Raw genomic sequence first — 16,585 nt, forward strand, 5'->3', positions numbered from 1 at the left:
AAATAGGCTCATTTTAGACAGGTGCATCTTATTGAAAAGTGGGCAAATAAAATCCTAAAATGAAAGGGTTACAAAGCAAACCTCAGTATTTCAAGCCCCCGCCTCCCACATCTCCAATTTGAAAGCCGCCTCTCTACTGGGAGAGAGGAAAGCTCTTTTTCGGTCAGATGGCGTCCGCCCCCAGGTTTCTCGCACCCACACAACCAGCAAAAAGGCAGCCAGCAACCAATACGGTTCGCCGGGGGAAGATAACTGCCAACGAATTCAGACGAGTTATGGGATTTAGCTGGTGTCAACAGCAGTCAGAAGTGAGAAAGATAACGATTTTTACAGGAAAATAAAAGCGACTATATAAATACATTTAAGGCATTTACAATAGGTTGTGTACAATAGCTTTTAAAAAAGTATGTATTTATCCAATCTCTTACATTGATGGAAACTTAGTTAACGGGACTGGATGGGACTTTAAAAAAAGAGTCGTCGAGGGATGAGACTTTCGATAAGGTAAAAAGTGAGATAACAATTACGATTGCTGATATAACTTTATTTGTAGATAATCTAGCCTATTACGAGGTTCAACAGATTGTGCGAAAACTGGATTCGGGTCACTCAGTGCGCGCAGGTCCCCTCTGCCAATTCAGCCATCGGACGATTTGAACGAGGTGAGAGATTATGCTGGAGTTATTTACATTTGTATGATGAAATATTACATTTCACATACGTGTTTAGTCCCGTAGAAAGATGGATCATATGTTATTGCCTTGCACTATGGATGTTCGCTTAATACTATTGTCATTGTTTTTTAAATTATTGTCATTGTTTTTTAAATTATTATTTTCGTAACCGTCGCTTTGTGCATCATATGAACTCGCAAATTCTGTCCCCATAAGAATAGACAAACTATTTTTAACAAACTATTTTTAATTCCCAGATCTTGAAAAAACCAAACAATTGTGCATGTCTAAACATTTTTCCAATGACAATGCCATGCGTAATTGGAGAACACATCCTGCATATTTGAGGTATAGAGGATTGGGCACCCACACGTGAAGTGTTGTCAAAGATGATCATCAATAATAATAAACTATCAGGAAAAGTAGGCTTTTGTAGGCTAGTATAAGTCTCTCATGTGTAATCTGGGTTCAAATAAAAAATGGTATGGACTTAGTGTTTTCTTATACAAGACATTTGATTGATATTGACTTCATGTGTTCTTATATGAGACATTCTGCAACATAACAGATCAAAAGGTGTGACACATTTCTCAATACATTTATTGCATTCATTGCGAAAAGGTATGGGTCTTGACGCATGTGCTCCGAAATTAATACATAAACATGCATCAAGATGGTTGAGCATTAGGCAAAAACAGGTGAAATTCAGACAGACAGACATACAATACAGTGCCTTCAGAAAGTATCCCCACCCCTTGACTTTTTCCAAATTGTCTTGTGTTATAGTCTGAATTTAAAATGGATTCAATTGAGATTTTGTGTCACTGATCTACACACATTACCCCATAATGGCAAAGTGGAATTATGTTTTTAGAAATGTTTACGAATGAATAAAACATGAAAAGCTGAAATGTCTTGAGTCAATAAAGCCCCGTCTGCATTGGCACTTTGAAATCAACCCTGTTGGCATGACCTCGCTGGGCCAGCTCAAATTGCGTATCCACTGCCTCCAAAAATAAGAAATGATGCCATGTTAGCTTTCAATACGACCTGGCCAGCAAAAATTCTCGCTAGCTAGCTAGCTTATTTCAACTCTGATTTGCTAGCATTTGAGGGCTGACTGTTCTCATAAAAGTTTGTGTAGTGCAAAAAATGAATGAAGGACCCAGCTATGGTGCTGATTCGTGTCATGTCTGACTACTGCAGTACTGCTTATCTAAGTGCTAGCTAACAGCAACAAGCCCAGACGAGCTGCGGTGACCAGCGGTGATCAGTTTGGTGGTTGCGTAGTAACGGCTCCACCAGCCCGAATTCTAATCGAGCTGTAGCGAGTTGTGAAACTGTGCTGCACTGGCCCAGGTTTCCTTAGACACAGCTCGAATTTGGTACTTCCATTTGAAACAGCTCGAATTTTGCACTCACGGGGCTTAAATGGGGCGTTGCTTTTTCTTGGCCAGGTCGCAGTTGTAAATGAGAACTTGTTCACAACTAGCCTACCTGTTTAAATAAAGGTGAAATAAAATAAAACATAAAAATGAAGTATTCAACACATTTGTTATTACAAGCCTGGTGCATGCATGGTGCAATAATAGGGTACACCCTGTTGCTGCAGTCATCTAACCAAATCGCCCTCTAGTGGCCTCATGGGTGGAATGTTATATTTTTCATAATTAATAAACTTTTACACAGGAAATGCCAAACGTCTTCTGTGATGTATATAAAGTGCCATATTGGGATGCAAACAAAAAATGTCATACATTTCAACTGCCAGATTTTTTTTTAAGCCCATAACCATGTGTGAGGTTTATACTTTTGTTTCAAAATAGATTTGTTTAAGACTACCAAGAACACATATTTTGCAGTAAAAGCTTAACATGATTTTTGAATGACTACCTCATCCTTGTACCCCACACATACAATTATCTGCAAGGTCCCTCAATCGAGCAGTGAATTTCAAACACAGATTCAACCACAAAGACCCGGGAGGATTTCCAATGCCTTGCAATGAAGGGCACTTATTTGTAGATTTAAAAAAACAAGCAGACATTGAATATCCCTTTGAGCCTGGGGAAGTTAGTAATTACACTTCTGCTGGTCTATCAATACACCCAGGCACTACAAAGATATAGACATTATTCCTAACTCAGAGGAAGGAAACCCTTCAGGGATTTCACAATGAGGCCAATGGTAACTTTAAAACAGTTAGAGTTTAATGGCTGTGATCGGGGGAAACTGAGGATGGAAAAACAACATTGTAGTTACTCCACAATACTAACCTACATGACAGAGTGAAAAGTAGGAAGCCTGTACAGAATAAAAATATTCCAAAACATGCATCCTGTTTGCAATAAAGCACTAAAGTAAAACTGAAAAAATGTGGCAGAGGAATTCCCTTTGTGTCCTGTATACAAAGTGTTATGTTTGTGGAAATCCAACACATCACTGAGTACCACTTCAAATTTTCAAGCATGTTGATGGCTGCATGTTTTTGGTATGCTTGTCATCGACACGGACTAGGGAGTTTTTTAGGATAAAAATAAACGGAATAGCGCAAAGCACAGGAAAAATCCTAAAGGAAAACCTGGTTCAGTCTGCTTTCCAACAGACACAGAAACAAATTCCTCTTTCAGCAGGACAATAACCTAAAACACTAGGCCAAATATACAATGCAGTTGATTCAAGACGGCATTGAATGATATTAAGTTTTGCCTAAAATCGGCTAAACTCTTTGGTAAGATTTGAAAATGGCAGTCGAGCAATGATCAACAACCAGCTTCACAGTCTTGAAGAACAAAACAAATATTAATGTGCAAATATTGTACAATCCAGGTGTGCAAAGCTCTTAGAGACTCACAGAAAGACTCACAGCTGTAATCGCTGCCAATGTTGATTCTAACATGTATTGACTCAGGGGTGTGAATACCTACAGTTAAAGTTGGAAGTTTACATACTTAGCCAACTACATTTAAACTCAGTTTTTCACAATTCCTGACATTTAATCCTAGTAAAATTCCATGTTTTAGGTCAATTAGGATCATCACTTTATTTTAAGAATGTGAAATGTCAGAATAATAGTAGAGAGAATTATTTATTTCAGCATTCACATTCCGAGTGGGTCAGAAGTTTACATACACTCAATTAGTATTTGGTAGCATTACATTTAAATTATTTAACTTGGGTCAAACATTTCAGGTAGCCTTCCACAAGCTTCCCACAATAAATTGGGTGAATTTTGGCACATTCCTCCTGACAGAGCTGGTGTAACTGAGTCAGGTTTGTAGGCCTCCTTGCTCACACATGCTTTTTCAGTTCTGCCCACACATTTTCTATGGGATTGAGGTCAGGGCTTTGCTATGGCCACTCCAATACCTTGACTTTGTTGTCTTTAAGCCATTTTGCCACAACTTTGGAAGTCTGCTTGGGGTCATTGTCCATTTGGAAGGCACATTTGCGATCAAGCTTTAACTTCCTGACCGATGTCTTGAGATGTTGCTTCATCCACATAATTGTCCCTCCTCATGATGCCATCTATTTTGTGAAGTTCACCAGTCCCTCCTGCAGCAAAGCACCCCAACATGATGCTGCCACCACCATGCTTCACAGTTGGGATGGTGTTCTTTGGCTTGCAAGCCTCCCCCTTTTCCTCCAAACATAACGATGGTCACTATGGCCAAACAGTTCTATTTTTGTTTCATCAGACCAGAGGACATTTCTCCAAAAAGTACAATCTTTGTCCCCATGTGCAGTTGCAAACTGTAGTCTGGCTTTTTTATGGCGGTTGTGGAGGAGTGGCTTCATCCTTGCTGAGCGGCCTTTCAGGTTATGTCGATGTAGGATTAATTTTACTATGGATATAGATAATTTTGTACCTGTTCCCTCCAGCATCTTCACAAGGTCCTTGTTCTGGGATTGATTTGCACTTTTTACACCAAAGTACTTTCATCTCTAGGAGACAGAACGCGTCTCCTTCCTGAGTGGTATGAAGGCTACGTTGTCCCATGGTGTTTGTTTATACTTGCGTACTATTGGTTGTACAGATGAACGTGGTACCTTCAGGTATTTGGAAATAGCTCCCAAGGATGAACCAGACTTGCGGATATCTACAATTTCTTTTTCCTTTTTTACCATGATGTCAAGCAAAGAAGCACTGAAGTAGGCCTTGAAGGTAGGCCTTGAAATAGATCCACAGGCACACCTCCAATTGACTCAAATGATGTCAATTAGCCTATCAGAAGCTTCTAAAGCCATGACATAATTTTCTGTAATTTTCCAAGCTGTTTAAGGGCACAGTCAACTTAGTGTATGTAAACTTCTGACTCACTGGAATTGTGATACAGTGAACTATAAGTGAAATATCCCGTCTGTAAACAATTGTTGGAAAAATTACTTGTGTAATGCACAAAGTAGATGTTCTAAATGACTTGCCAAAGTATAGTTTGTTTACAAGAAATTTGTGGAGTGGTAAAAAAATGAGTTTTAATGACTCCAACGTAAGTGTATGTGAACATCCAACTTCAACTGTATGTTCATATTTCCGTATTTAATTTTCAATACATTTGTAAAAATGTGAAAAAACATGTTTTCACTTTGTAGTTCTGGGGTATTGTGTGTAGATGGGTGAGAAAAAAATATATTTAATGCATTTGTTATTCAAGCTGTAACAGCAAAATGTGGAATAAGTCAAGGGGTTTCTGAAGGCACTGTATAAACTCACAGACAGATAGACAGACATGTCTCTCTCTCTTTTCTCTTATCCCCCTCTCCTTCTCACTCTCTATCTTCTCTCTTTCTCTCCCTCTTTGCCTCCCTCTTTCTCTCTCTCTACCTCCTCTTTATCTCCCCATCCTCTTTCACCCTTCAACCCCTTCCCCCTCTGTCCCCCCTCTCCCTCTCCTTCCCTTCCTGTTTCTCGTATCTTTCTGACTTTCGGCAGGCAGGCAGGCAGGCAGGCAGGCAGGCAGGCAGGCAGTTTTAAGTTTCAAGTCAATACATTTTTTTTACTGACATTGTCTTCAGAATTCATTCTAACAAGACTCTTCGTTTCTAGAACTGCAAGACCATTGTGTCCAATGGAGGTCAACAATTATTTTGGGTGGATTGACTTTAACTTTCATTTGCCGGATCATGGCGGTCCCTCGGTCAGGTGTAGGCTTGTGTTCATCGGGAGAGTCTGCTGAATGATCCCATATGTGAATTGTGTTTCTAGGATCAACCGCCGATGTCACTCAAAAACACATAAACCCTACCTTTCTGCCATGTAGTGGGGGTAGGGGCAAATACATGTATTGTTAATTGGATTAGGGTTAGGGTGATGTCTAGGGCCTAACCCTAACTCTAGCTTCATGTCCACATCCCGGCTCAACCCTTAACCTAACCAAAACCCTTTTCCAAGGGTGCTATCTAGAACCTAAAAGGGGTTCTTTGGCTGTCCCTATAGGAGGACCCTTTGAAGAACCCATTTTGGTTCCAAGTAGAACCCTATTGGTTCCAGGTAGAACCCTTTTGAGTTCCATGTAGAACCTTTTACACAGAGGGTTCTTCATGGAACCCAAAATAGTTCTACCTGGAACCAAAAAGTGCTCTCCTATGGGGATAGCCGAAGAACCCTTTTGGAACCATTTTTTCTAAGAGTATAACCCTAGCTTCATGTCCATTCCTGGCTCAACCCTACACTAACCCTCACTTCATCTCCACATATTGGCTCAACCATAACCGTAACCCTAGCCATAACCCTAACTTCTTGTCCACATCCAAGCTCAACTCTAACTCCAACTTCAACCCTAACCATAGCTCCAACCCCATGGCTAGGGTTAGGGTTGAGCCAAGGTGTGGACATGAAGCTAGGGTTAGGTTTATGGTTGAGGTTAGAGTCTGTCTGTCTGCCTGAATATCCTTTTGCATTGAATGCAATGTATATTGACTTATGTGTCAACTCTCTTGACACATATCTATGCTTCAATATCATGTCTGTGCTTTGAGAGAGGAGAGAGAGAGAGGTGGTGATGGGAGAGAGAAAGAAAGATGAGAGTGGGGAAGGGGAGAGAGGGAGATGGTGAAGAAGGAAGGGGATTGAGAGCGAGGGGGGAGCGATGGATGAGAGAGGGGTAGGGAGGTAAAGAAGCAGGGAGAGAGAATGGAGGAGGGAGGGAGGATTATTCCATGTAGCAAACAAATTAATAAAGCATTCTGTCCACACAACACAATACATCATAACTGTTTTCTCCTTCCATTGATGAGACATTTATTAAACTTAAGTGGAGTCTTGTGTAACTCTCCTCTGGTCTGTTCCTTCTTTCCTGTCTACAGTCCTACGCCATGTCTCTGCCGCGTATGCTGGGCGAGCTGCAGCTGTACCGGGTGCTGCAGAGGGCCAACCTGTTGGCCTACTACGACACCTTCATCCAGCAGGGCGGCGACGACTTGCAGCAGCTCTGTGAGGCTGCAGAGGATGAGTTCCTGGAGATCATGGCGCTGGTCGGCATGGCGACCAAGCCACTGCACGTGCGCCGTCTACAGAAGGCCCTCCGCGACTGGGCAGCCAACCCGGCCCTCTACAACCAGCCCCTGGCCAACGTGCCCCTGGGCGGCATCCCGCTGTTCAAGGTGGATGGGACGGGTGCCAGCGGAACCGCCACCAGCGGACCCAGGAGGTCCCTGAGCAATGGGCAGCCAGGGTCGCCGTTCGACAGGGAGGACAGGGCGTGCCTCACCCCTTTGCACAGCGGGAGCCCCAGAAGCCCCTGCTCCCAGGCCTCGCCACAGCCCCCGGACACCCACTACAGGGGAAAGCTGTCCCCAATGGACCCCCGCTGGCTCAGCCCAGAGCCAGATGGGAACAGTGCCTCGGTCTCAGCCTCAGGGGTGGACGAGGAGCAGTCCAGCCCACCTCTACTCCCCTCTCGTACCCCAGGTCCCTCCACGCCCCCAGCCTCCTCCTCCTCCCTCTCCCCGGTGGTCCTCTCAGCCTGGCCTGGGGGCCAGCTGGACGGGGAGACGGCACGGGCAGTGGGGGAGAGCGTGGACAGGCTCCTGAGGACCCTGCCCAGGTCGGACCCCAGAGAGGTGAAGACACTCCTTAGGATGAACAAGAAGATGGCCAAGACGGTGGGCCACATCTTCAAGATGGCACCCCAGGACATGGCCAAGGAGGAGGAGATCCGCAAGTACAGCCTCATCTACGGCCGCTTCGACTCCAAGAGGAGGGAGGGCAAGCAGCTCACACACCACGAGGTGAGGGCATCAGTGTTTCCACTAATAGAGTTATCTGTGTACTAATATATGTGTGAGGCTTGAGCATTCCTACTGGGCACAGACGTCAGTTCAACGTCTAGTTTTGAATTGTCAAGTAACCTGAATTCAATGTGAAATCAATCAAAAATGTCACCAGGTCATTGGATTTAGGTTAAAAGTTGGGTGAAAAACCCCACAAAATTACGTTGATTACTTTTTTCAAATCCAATCAGTTTTCCACGTTGCTTCAACGTCATCACATTAAATGTTTTTTTTCAAATGACCTGGAAACAACGTTGATTCAACCAGTTTTTGCCCAGTGGGTTGTATGTTTTTTTAAATCATAGTGTTCATATCATTCTAATGTTCTCTTTCCCCTCTCACCTTATTTGATGTCCTCCTCATGTTCAGCTGATCATCAATGAAGCGGCCGCCCAGTTCTGTATGCGTGACAACGCTCTGCTTCTGCGACGGGTAGAGCTCTTCTCATTGGCTAGACAGGTGGCAAGAGAATGCGCCTACACCTCCACACTCAAGCATGCCAGGTAAGGGCACGAGGTTCCACTGTTTAGGGGGTTCCCTACCCCCGTCTGATGACCTTCCCACCCTCTCACCTTCTTTCTCTTCCTCTACAACTAGTCTGTGTCCCCTATGAGCCCTGGTCAAAAGTAGGAACTTAATTTGATCACTCTTTTGTTGCTGAGAATTTTCCTGCATAGCAGAAAAACAAACATTTAGTGTATTTGAGTTTTAAAAAGGCATCTAAAGTTAGAAATTTCCACTTAGAAAATTCTGACTTGATTTTCCCCAATGAAAAATGAATCAACCCCATACAAAAATGTTCATTCATTATAATCCACATAATAATTCATATTTGCTGTTGCTGCAGGATTATGTTCCTGCTGAAGCAAACTGGCTCAAATTAAGATCCTACATCTGTAGGAAATAGGGTGCCATTTGGGATGCACACAGGGAAACCCACATATAGAGAGACTTATACACTTAGCACACATACAGTGCCTTGCGAAAGTATTCGGCCCCCTTGAACTTTGCGACCTTTTGTGCAAAACTGATAGAGACATACCCCAAGCGACTTACAGCTGTAATCACAGCAAAAGGTGGCGCTACAAAGTATTAACTTAAGGGGGCTGAATAATTTTGCACGGCCAATTTTTCAGTTTTTGATTTGTTAAAAAAGTTTGAAATATCCAATAAATGTCGTTCCACTTCATGATTGTGTCCCACTTGTTGTTGATTCTTCACAAAAAAATACAGTTTTCTATCTTTATGTTTGAAGCCTGAAATGTGGCAAAAGGTCGCAAAGTTCAAGGGGGCCGAATACTTTCGCAAGGCACTGTAGCTAAGGCTGGCCAAGGTCATGCTACTCGTCAGACAGCACTGCAGTCAGTGCATCCGCTCCAAAACCAAGTCATACTTTGTGATCAGCTAAATGAAAAAACATTCAAAAACTCAAGCGTCTCATATAATCTATAAGATTTTTTTATATATCTTTCAAAATCAATTAATAATGTATGTGTTTACTGTTTAGTCACATCGCCTCAAGTTTTGGTTACACAACATCAGTTTTTATATACTGAACGAAAATATGAATGCAATATGCAACAATTTCTAAGATATTACAGTTCATAGAAGGAAATCAGTCAATTTAAATACATTTATTAGGCCATCATTTATGGATTTCACATGACTGGGCAGGGGAGCCAGGCCCAGCCAATAAGAATTCGCTTTTCCCCACAAAAGGGCTTTACTACAGAAATAAATATTCCTCAATTTCATCAGCTGTACCTAGTCTCAGACGCCTAGTGCCTAGTCTCAGACGATCCTGCAGGTAAAGAAGCCGGATATGGAGGTCCTAGGCTGACATGGTTACATGTAGTCTGAGGTTGTGAGGCAGGTTGGACGTACTGCCAAATTCTCTAAAACGAAGTTGGAGGCGGCTTATGGTAGAGAAATCAACATTACATTCTCTGGCAAAAGCTGTGGTGGACATTCATGCAGTCAGCATGCTAATTGCATGCTCCCTCAAAACTTGAGACATCTGTGGCATTGTGTTGTGTAACAAAACTGCACATTTTAGAAGCCTTTTATTGTCCCCAGCACAAGGTGAACCTGTGTAATGATCATGCTGTTTAATCAGCTTCTTGATATGCCTTACCTGTCAGGTGGATGGATTATCTTGACAAAGGAGAAATGCTCACTAACGGTTGTGTAAACAAATTTGTCCACAAAATTGGAGAGAAATAAGCTTTTTGTGCATGTGGAACATTTCTGGGATTCTTTATTTTAGCTCATGAAACATGGGACCAACACTTTGCATGTTGTGTTTAGATTTTTATTCTGTATATTTTAATTGGATATAATGAGCTACTACTTGCTAATGAACTAACAGACAGCAGGGCCAAATGAATCCTGGAGTTTGCACAAGAGGATTGCTCTTTTACTTTATTATTTATTTCTCTTATTACAGAACAAGTGCAGATGACTGCAGTTTATCATCCCAAAAGAGAGTGAAACATGAGGTGAGTGGGCTAAAGTCTCTGAACCCCTAACAAGAAAGATTTAAAACTATATCAAACTCTATTTTAATTTGTTAGTGTGTCTACAAAAGCTGTTTTGTCAACGTAATATTAGTATCATGTTGATCCATACAGCATTGGTAGACAATGAATAAGCTGTAATTAGAATAAATCAATGAAATTGCAAAAATTCATACACTGTAATTTATACCATAGATACTTTTCAATCGACCCTATACTATATATCAATTTTATGCCATTAGTACATTTCAGTAGTAATTGCATTGAACCACACACACACTATGACATTTGGTGTGTGTTTCAGGTGATAGTGTCAGAATGTGTGTCCTCCCTCCATGGTGTGGAGGGTTCAGAGGGCGTGTCCCAGAGGGCTGACGAGGACAGCTTATCAGGAGAGAGTCTGGACAGCTTAACACAAGGTACCATTGAAGTCGGAAGTTTACCTATACTTAGGTTGGAGTCATTAAAACTTGTTTTTCAACCACTCCACAAATGTCTTGTTAATTAACTAACTATACTTTGGCAAGTCAGTTAGGACATCAACTTTGTGCATGACACAAGTAAATTTTCCAACAATTGTTTACAGACAGATTATTTCACTTATAATTCACTGTATCACAATTCCAGTGGGTCAGAAGTTTACATACACTAAGTTGACTGTGCCTTTAAACCGCTTGGAAAATTCCAGAAAATGATGTCATGGCTTTAGGACCTTCTGATAGGCTAATTGACATCATTTGAGTCAATTGGAGGTGTGCCTGTGGATGTATTTCAAGGCCTACCTTCAAACTCAGTGCCTCTTCGCTTGACATCATGGGAAAATCAAAAGAAATCAGCAAAGACTTCAGAAAAAAATTCTAGACCTCCACAAGTCTGGTTCATCCTTGGGAGCAATTTCCAAATGCCTGAAGGTACCACGTACATCTGTACAAACAATAGTACGCAAGTATAAACACCATGGGACCATGCAACCGTCATACCGCTCAGGAAGGAGACGCGTTCTGTCTCCTAGAGATGAAAGTACTTTGGTGCGAAATGTGCAAATCAATCCCAGAACAACAGCAAAGGGCCTTGTGAAGATGCTGGAGGCAACAGGTACAAAAGTATCTATATCCACAGTAAAACAAGTCCTATATCGACATAACCTGAAAGGCCGCTCAGCAAGGAAGAAGCCACTGCTCCAAAACCGCCATAAAAAAGCCAGACTACGGTTTGCAACTGCACATGGGGACAAAGATCATACTTTTTGGAGAAATGTCCTCTGGTCTGATGAAACAAAAATAGAACTGTTTGGCCATAATGACCATTGCTATGTTTGGAGGAAAAAGGGGGAGGCTTGCAAGCCGAAGAACACCATCCCAACTGTGAAGCATGGGGGTGGCAGCATCATGTTGTGGGGGTGCTTTGCTGCAGGAGGGACTGGTGCACTGCACAAAATAGATGGCATCATGAGGAGGGAAGTTATGTGGATATATTGAAGCAACATCTCAAGACATCAGTCAGGAAATTAAAGCTTGATCGCAAATGGGTCTTCCAAATGGACAATGACCCCAAGCATACTTCCAAAGTTGTGGCAAAATGGCTTAAGGACAACAAAGTCAAGGTATTGGAGTGGCCATCACAAAGCCCTGACCTCAATCCTACAGAAAATTTGTGGGCAGACCTGAAAAAGTGCGTGTGAGCAAGGAGGCCGACAAACCTGACTCAGTTACACCAGCTATGTCAGGAGGAATGGGCCAAAAAAGCTGGGAAGCTGGTGGAAAGCTATCTGAAACGTTTGACCCAAGTTGAACAATGTAAAGGCAATGCTACCAAATACTAATTTAGTGTATGTAAACTTCTGATCCACTCGGAATGTGATGAAAGAAATAAAATCTGAAATAATCACTCTCTCTACTATTATTGCAACGATCTGGGTGTAGTGGGTGCAAAGTCAGGCGCAGGAAACAGAGAGTTCAGGGTAGTGCTCTTTAATGCACAAATGGTGAACATAAGCCACCCCACGAAACACTGGGCGCTCACAAAAACAAATGCCCCAAACACGGGGCCTAAAACAGTCCAGCAAAACCCACGAACAGGGAAAAAACATGTTCACCTCAAACGTGCACAAATGTCACACAAACAATCCCGCACAAAGAGCAGGCGGGCCGGGCCAGCTGGCTAATAAAGCCCAACTAATCACCAAAATACATAACAGGTGTAACCAATAAACAGACAAGGAGGGGAGGAAAGAATCAGTGGCAGCTAGTAGGCCGGCGACGACGACCGCCGAGCGCCACCAGAACGGGAAGGGGAGCCACCTTCGGTAGGAGTTGTGACAATTATTCTGACATTTCACATTCTTAAAATAAAGTGACCCAACTGACCTAAGACAGGGAATTTTTACTAGGATTAAATGTCAGGAAAAAAACATGTTGTGAAAAACTGAGTTTAAATGTATTTGGCTAAGGTGTATGTAAACTTCTGACTTCAACTGTACATACACTGTCACTTAATCATATTTCATTCCCAGACATTCTTTATGTGTTTCTCTAAATGTCACAGAGCCCCACTGACTACAAAGCACTATTGATAATAGTTAATGTTTTCTGTAGTGTCCAGCTATGTCCCAAATGGTACCCTATTATCTATATAGAGCCCTATGGGCCCTGGTCAAACATAGTACATTACATAGGGAATAGGATGCCATTCTTGACGCAGCACAGTCTTGTCAAGAAGCAGCTATATGTGATTGGTTCAAAATTACATTTACACCTAACCCTGTCTGTCCTAATAGACGTAGCCTCACAGTGCAACCAATCTCCATCCCCCGCCCCCCACCGACACCTCCATCCCTGCCAACTGGAGTCGCCATCTCATGCAACAAACGCTCATGGATGAGGGGCTGCGATTGGCTAAGATGGTGTCACGTGACCGAGCTGGCAAGATCAGCCTTAGGTCAGAGGGGACACATACCACAGGTGACTTTCTGAATAATGGCTTACAAACATTATCATTCAAGAGTTATCATGCTAGCACTCTTAAAGTGATAGTCTGACTTTTTCATGCCTAAAAATGTGTGTTATGTTGAGATGAGTCCATCCCACAACATTTGTTGTGTAGATTCGGCTGCATGTCTCTATCTCAATTGAATTGGAAAGATAATTTCATCATTTTTAAACGGTGCCTATCTTTCGTATTCATTTGAGTTTGAGACATACAGCAGAATCGAACTAAATCAACTCAACAAATGTCCTGGGACATTGTCTCCTGATATTAAACCACTTTTGAGGTATGAAAACATTTGACAAACCTACATGATCACTTTAACATACTGCCCCTGTAGCCAGTATTGTTGTCTAGGGTGATGCCTCCCACTATCCGGAGCTGTTTCTCTAGCTGGGACTGGAGAAGAACTAAAGGAGAGAAATTAGTTGGGGGATAGAGAGGGGAGGCTGAGGAGGCAGCATCCAGCTACAGTTTAGATTAGAAAGTCATACTGAAAGTTGACATGGATGTTAGTTTATTCAAATTGCCATGAGGTCTTCTAGCATATGTTAATAATAGCGACACTTAAAATGATTATACTTAACCCCTTCCTCGTCACATTTTGTCACTCATCATTAAAATGTAAAAGTGAAGCCATTGAGATGTTAATAAAGCTACTGTGCAGTAGTACTGGGCTGTCACAGTAGGCAGGGTGGAGAAGATACAGGGAGACAGAGAGAGAGAGTGGGAGAGAGAGAGAGAGAGAGAGAGAGAGAGAGAGAGAGAGAGAGAGAATAATGGTGGGGGCCAGAGGAAGTGCTGTGGGAGCAGTAGAAACGGAACCCCCCTCCCCCTCACTCCTCACCAGCTGATGTCACATTGTGTTAGGCGTGTGGGCTGAAGGGCGGGATGGATTGAGAGAGGGGGCTAAGAAGTGGGTGGTAATTGGAGGGGCGTTGCATTGACTCACCAGGCGACAGAGAACAAAAATAAAAACCTGTGGGCAGGGAAATGGCACAGGCTTTTTTTTCTACCTCTTCCTCGACTTCTTAAGTAGAGGGGAAAAACAACCAAGATGACATGTTTCATCTCTCTATGACGTCGGTCTCCTTCTCACTTCCCCTCCGTCGTCCGTTGTTCTTCTCACTCATTCTGGTTTCCTTCTCCATTTCTCTCACACTAACTCAAGGCAACATGACTTGTCTTCTCTGACTGTACTGACTCCATCTACAGTATTATCCTATTAGCTTATAAGTGGGTTCACATTTTGGCAGACAAAACCCTTGACATTTAAATTCAAGTTCTTGACATATTACATTTCAAATATTAAAGAGTGCTACCATAGTTGCATGGTGTTGTATTTCCCCTTGTATTATTTTGATTAAGTGAAGTACTCTATACCAATCAAATGTTCAGGGGGAGTAATAATGTATTATCATATTGTCTCAGTCGGCCATATAGGCTAACAGCCCTTATCGTTCTTCCAGACTTTGAGGTCAAGGTGGAGAGGAGGGGCTCGATAGCAGCGTGCAGCAGCAGCAGCAGCCCTGGCAGCACCAAAGATGACTCGGACCACAGGGGAAAGTAGTGAAACCAACCACTCATCGACAACCCTGCCTCTCAGCTCCACTCTGATCTTGGAGGGCACAACTCAGCAGGCTTTTCATCTGTACTTGACACTTGGGAGTACTGGGGAGGGGAGGTGGAATGAATCATTCCAATCTAAATCAATTTTGGATCCCAAATGACACCCAATTCCCTACATAGTGCACTACTTTTGATCAGAACTCTGGTCAGAAGCAGTGCATTATATAGGGAATAGGGTGTTATTTGGGACGGAGCCCATGATTAGCTGAATCGGGTGGTTCAGGGAGAGGTAAAACATCATAAACCTTCTAATACTATGGCCTTCCAGTACTGAAATTGAGAGATAGGCACTCTACAACTTTACCTCTGTATATAGTGTGCCCAAACACTCCTGCGGGGGCATTAGCCACATGCATCCACAGGGCTACGGTAACACTTACACAAATGTAGGAGGTATGTCACACACTGATGTGATAATGTCTCAGTTTGCCCACTTTGAACATAATCCCAATCCCCATAATCCCCTCCTCCCCCACCCCGCCCCCAGGACAATGGATGCAAAATGTTGATATCATGACTAACTTTTGGTGCTATTTTCGTTCTGTTGATACAAGGTTGTCACTGAGATTAGGATAAGTATCTGTTATGACACTGCCGTTAAAGATTGGTTTTACAAAGTGTCACTAATTTGAGTGTTGACCGTTAGATGATAAAGGCAATGTGTACAGAGAAGATAATCAGGTTCAGAGGCCTTTTTCTTCCAATACTGCAGCAACTGTCACTGACACCCACTGAAACTATGTTAATGTAGAGGGGTGGGTTTGGATGTTAATATGTTAACACTATTGAGCCCTTAGATTAAATTTGTTGGTGAACTCAACATTCTTTGATTTAACTTAATAAGGCTTAAACAAGCAACAATAATTTGGATAACTCTTGAGGCAATTACTAAGTTAGCAATGACAAGAATGCTCATCTCCCAATGTTATTATTTTAATACAGTATGTATGTCGTATCAAACACTAAATTCTTTGATTATGAAGTTTTGGAGAATTCACTTTTTTTGGTAAGAATGCATAGATGTTACTGGGAATGAACGTTTAAAAGAAAGGTGTTTGGATGGTTAGGAAATCAGGGAGAATCCAGGACATGACATTTTCTGCATCTGAAAAGGGCCCCTATTTCCTATATAATGCACTACTTCTGAACAGGGCCTGCCTGTAGTCAAAGGTGGTGCACTGTATAGGAAAAAGGGTGCAATTTGGATGGACACATTATTTCCATGAAGTACCTAAACTGTAACCTCCTGCCTCACAAGCATTAAACAACCTCCTCCATTTGTTATGCTGAACAGCAGATTATTTATTTAGTTAAATCTCAATAAATGTTATTTTATTGTTTTAAAATTCTTGTTGTGGCTCCATCTGTTGCACTCCTTGTGAGGAAATCCATCCACCCCATCTGTTGCACTCCTTGTGAGGAGCATAAGTGTCAAATGTATGATAAGGCTGAAGAATCCTGCGTCATTTGAATGCTGCCAGTAATTCCAGAACTAATAGAAAAGCACTA

At 42.4% G+C, this 16,585-nt stretch overlaps 1 protein-coding gene across 1 annotated transcript; it reads left to right on the forward strand.

The window, feature by feature from the left end:
- Positions 1-246: 246 nt before the first annotated feature.
- Positions 247-16,424, forward strand: LOC135539832 (NGFI-A-binding protein 2-like). The gene is given in 8 exon segments (XM_064965990.1): positions 247-662; positions 6,981-7,904; positions 8,316-8,449; positions 10,393-10,444; positions 10,767-10,881; positions 13,239-13,278; positions 13,280-13,422; positions 14,917-16,424. Coding segments are annotated over 7 exon segments (1,500 nt in total). The 5' UTR covers positions 247-662; positions 6,981-6,989; the 3' UTR covers positions 15,018-16,424.
- The last annotated feature ends 161 nt before the right edge of the window (positions 16,425-16,585 follow it).

Source organism: Oncorhynchus masou, chromosome 5 (assembly GCF_036934945.1).
Source record: "Oncorhynchus masou masou isolate Uvic2021 chromosome 5, UVic_Omas_1.1, whole genome shotgun sequence".
Classification (NCBI taxonomy): domain Eukaryota; kingdom Metazoa; phylum Chordata; class Actinopteri; order Salmoniformes; family Salmonidae; genus Oncorhynchus; species Oncorhynchus masou.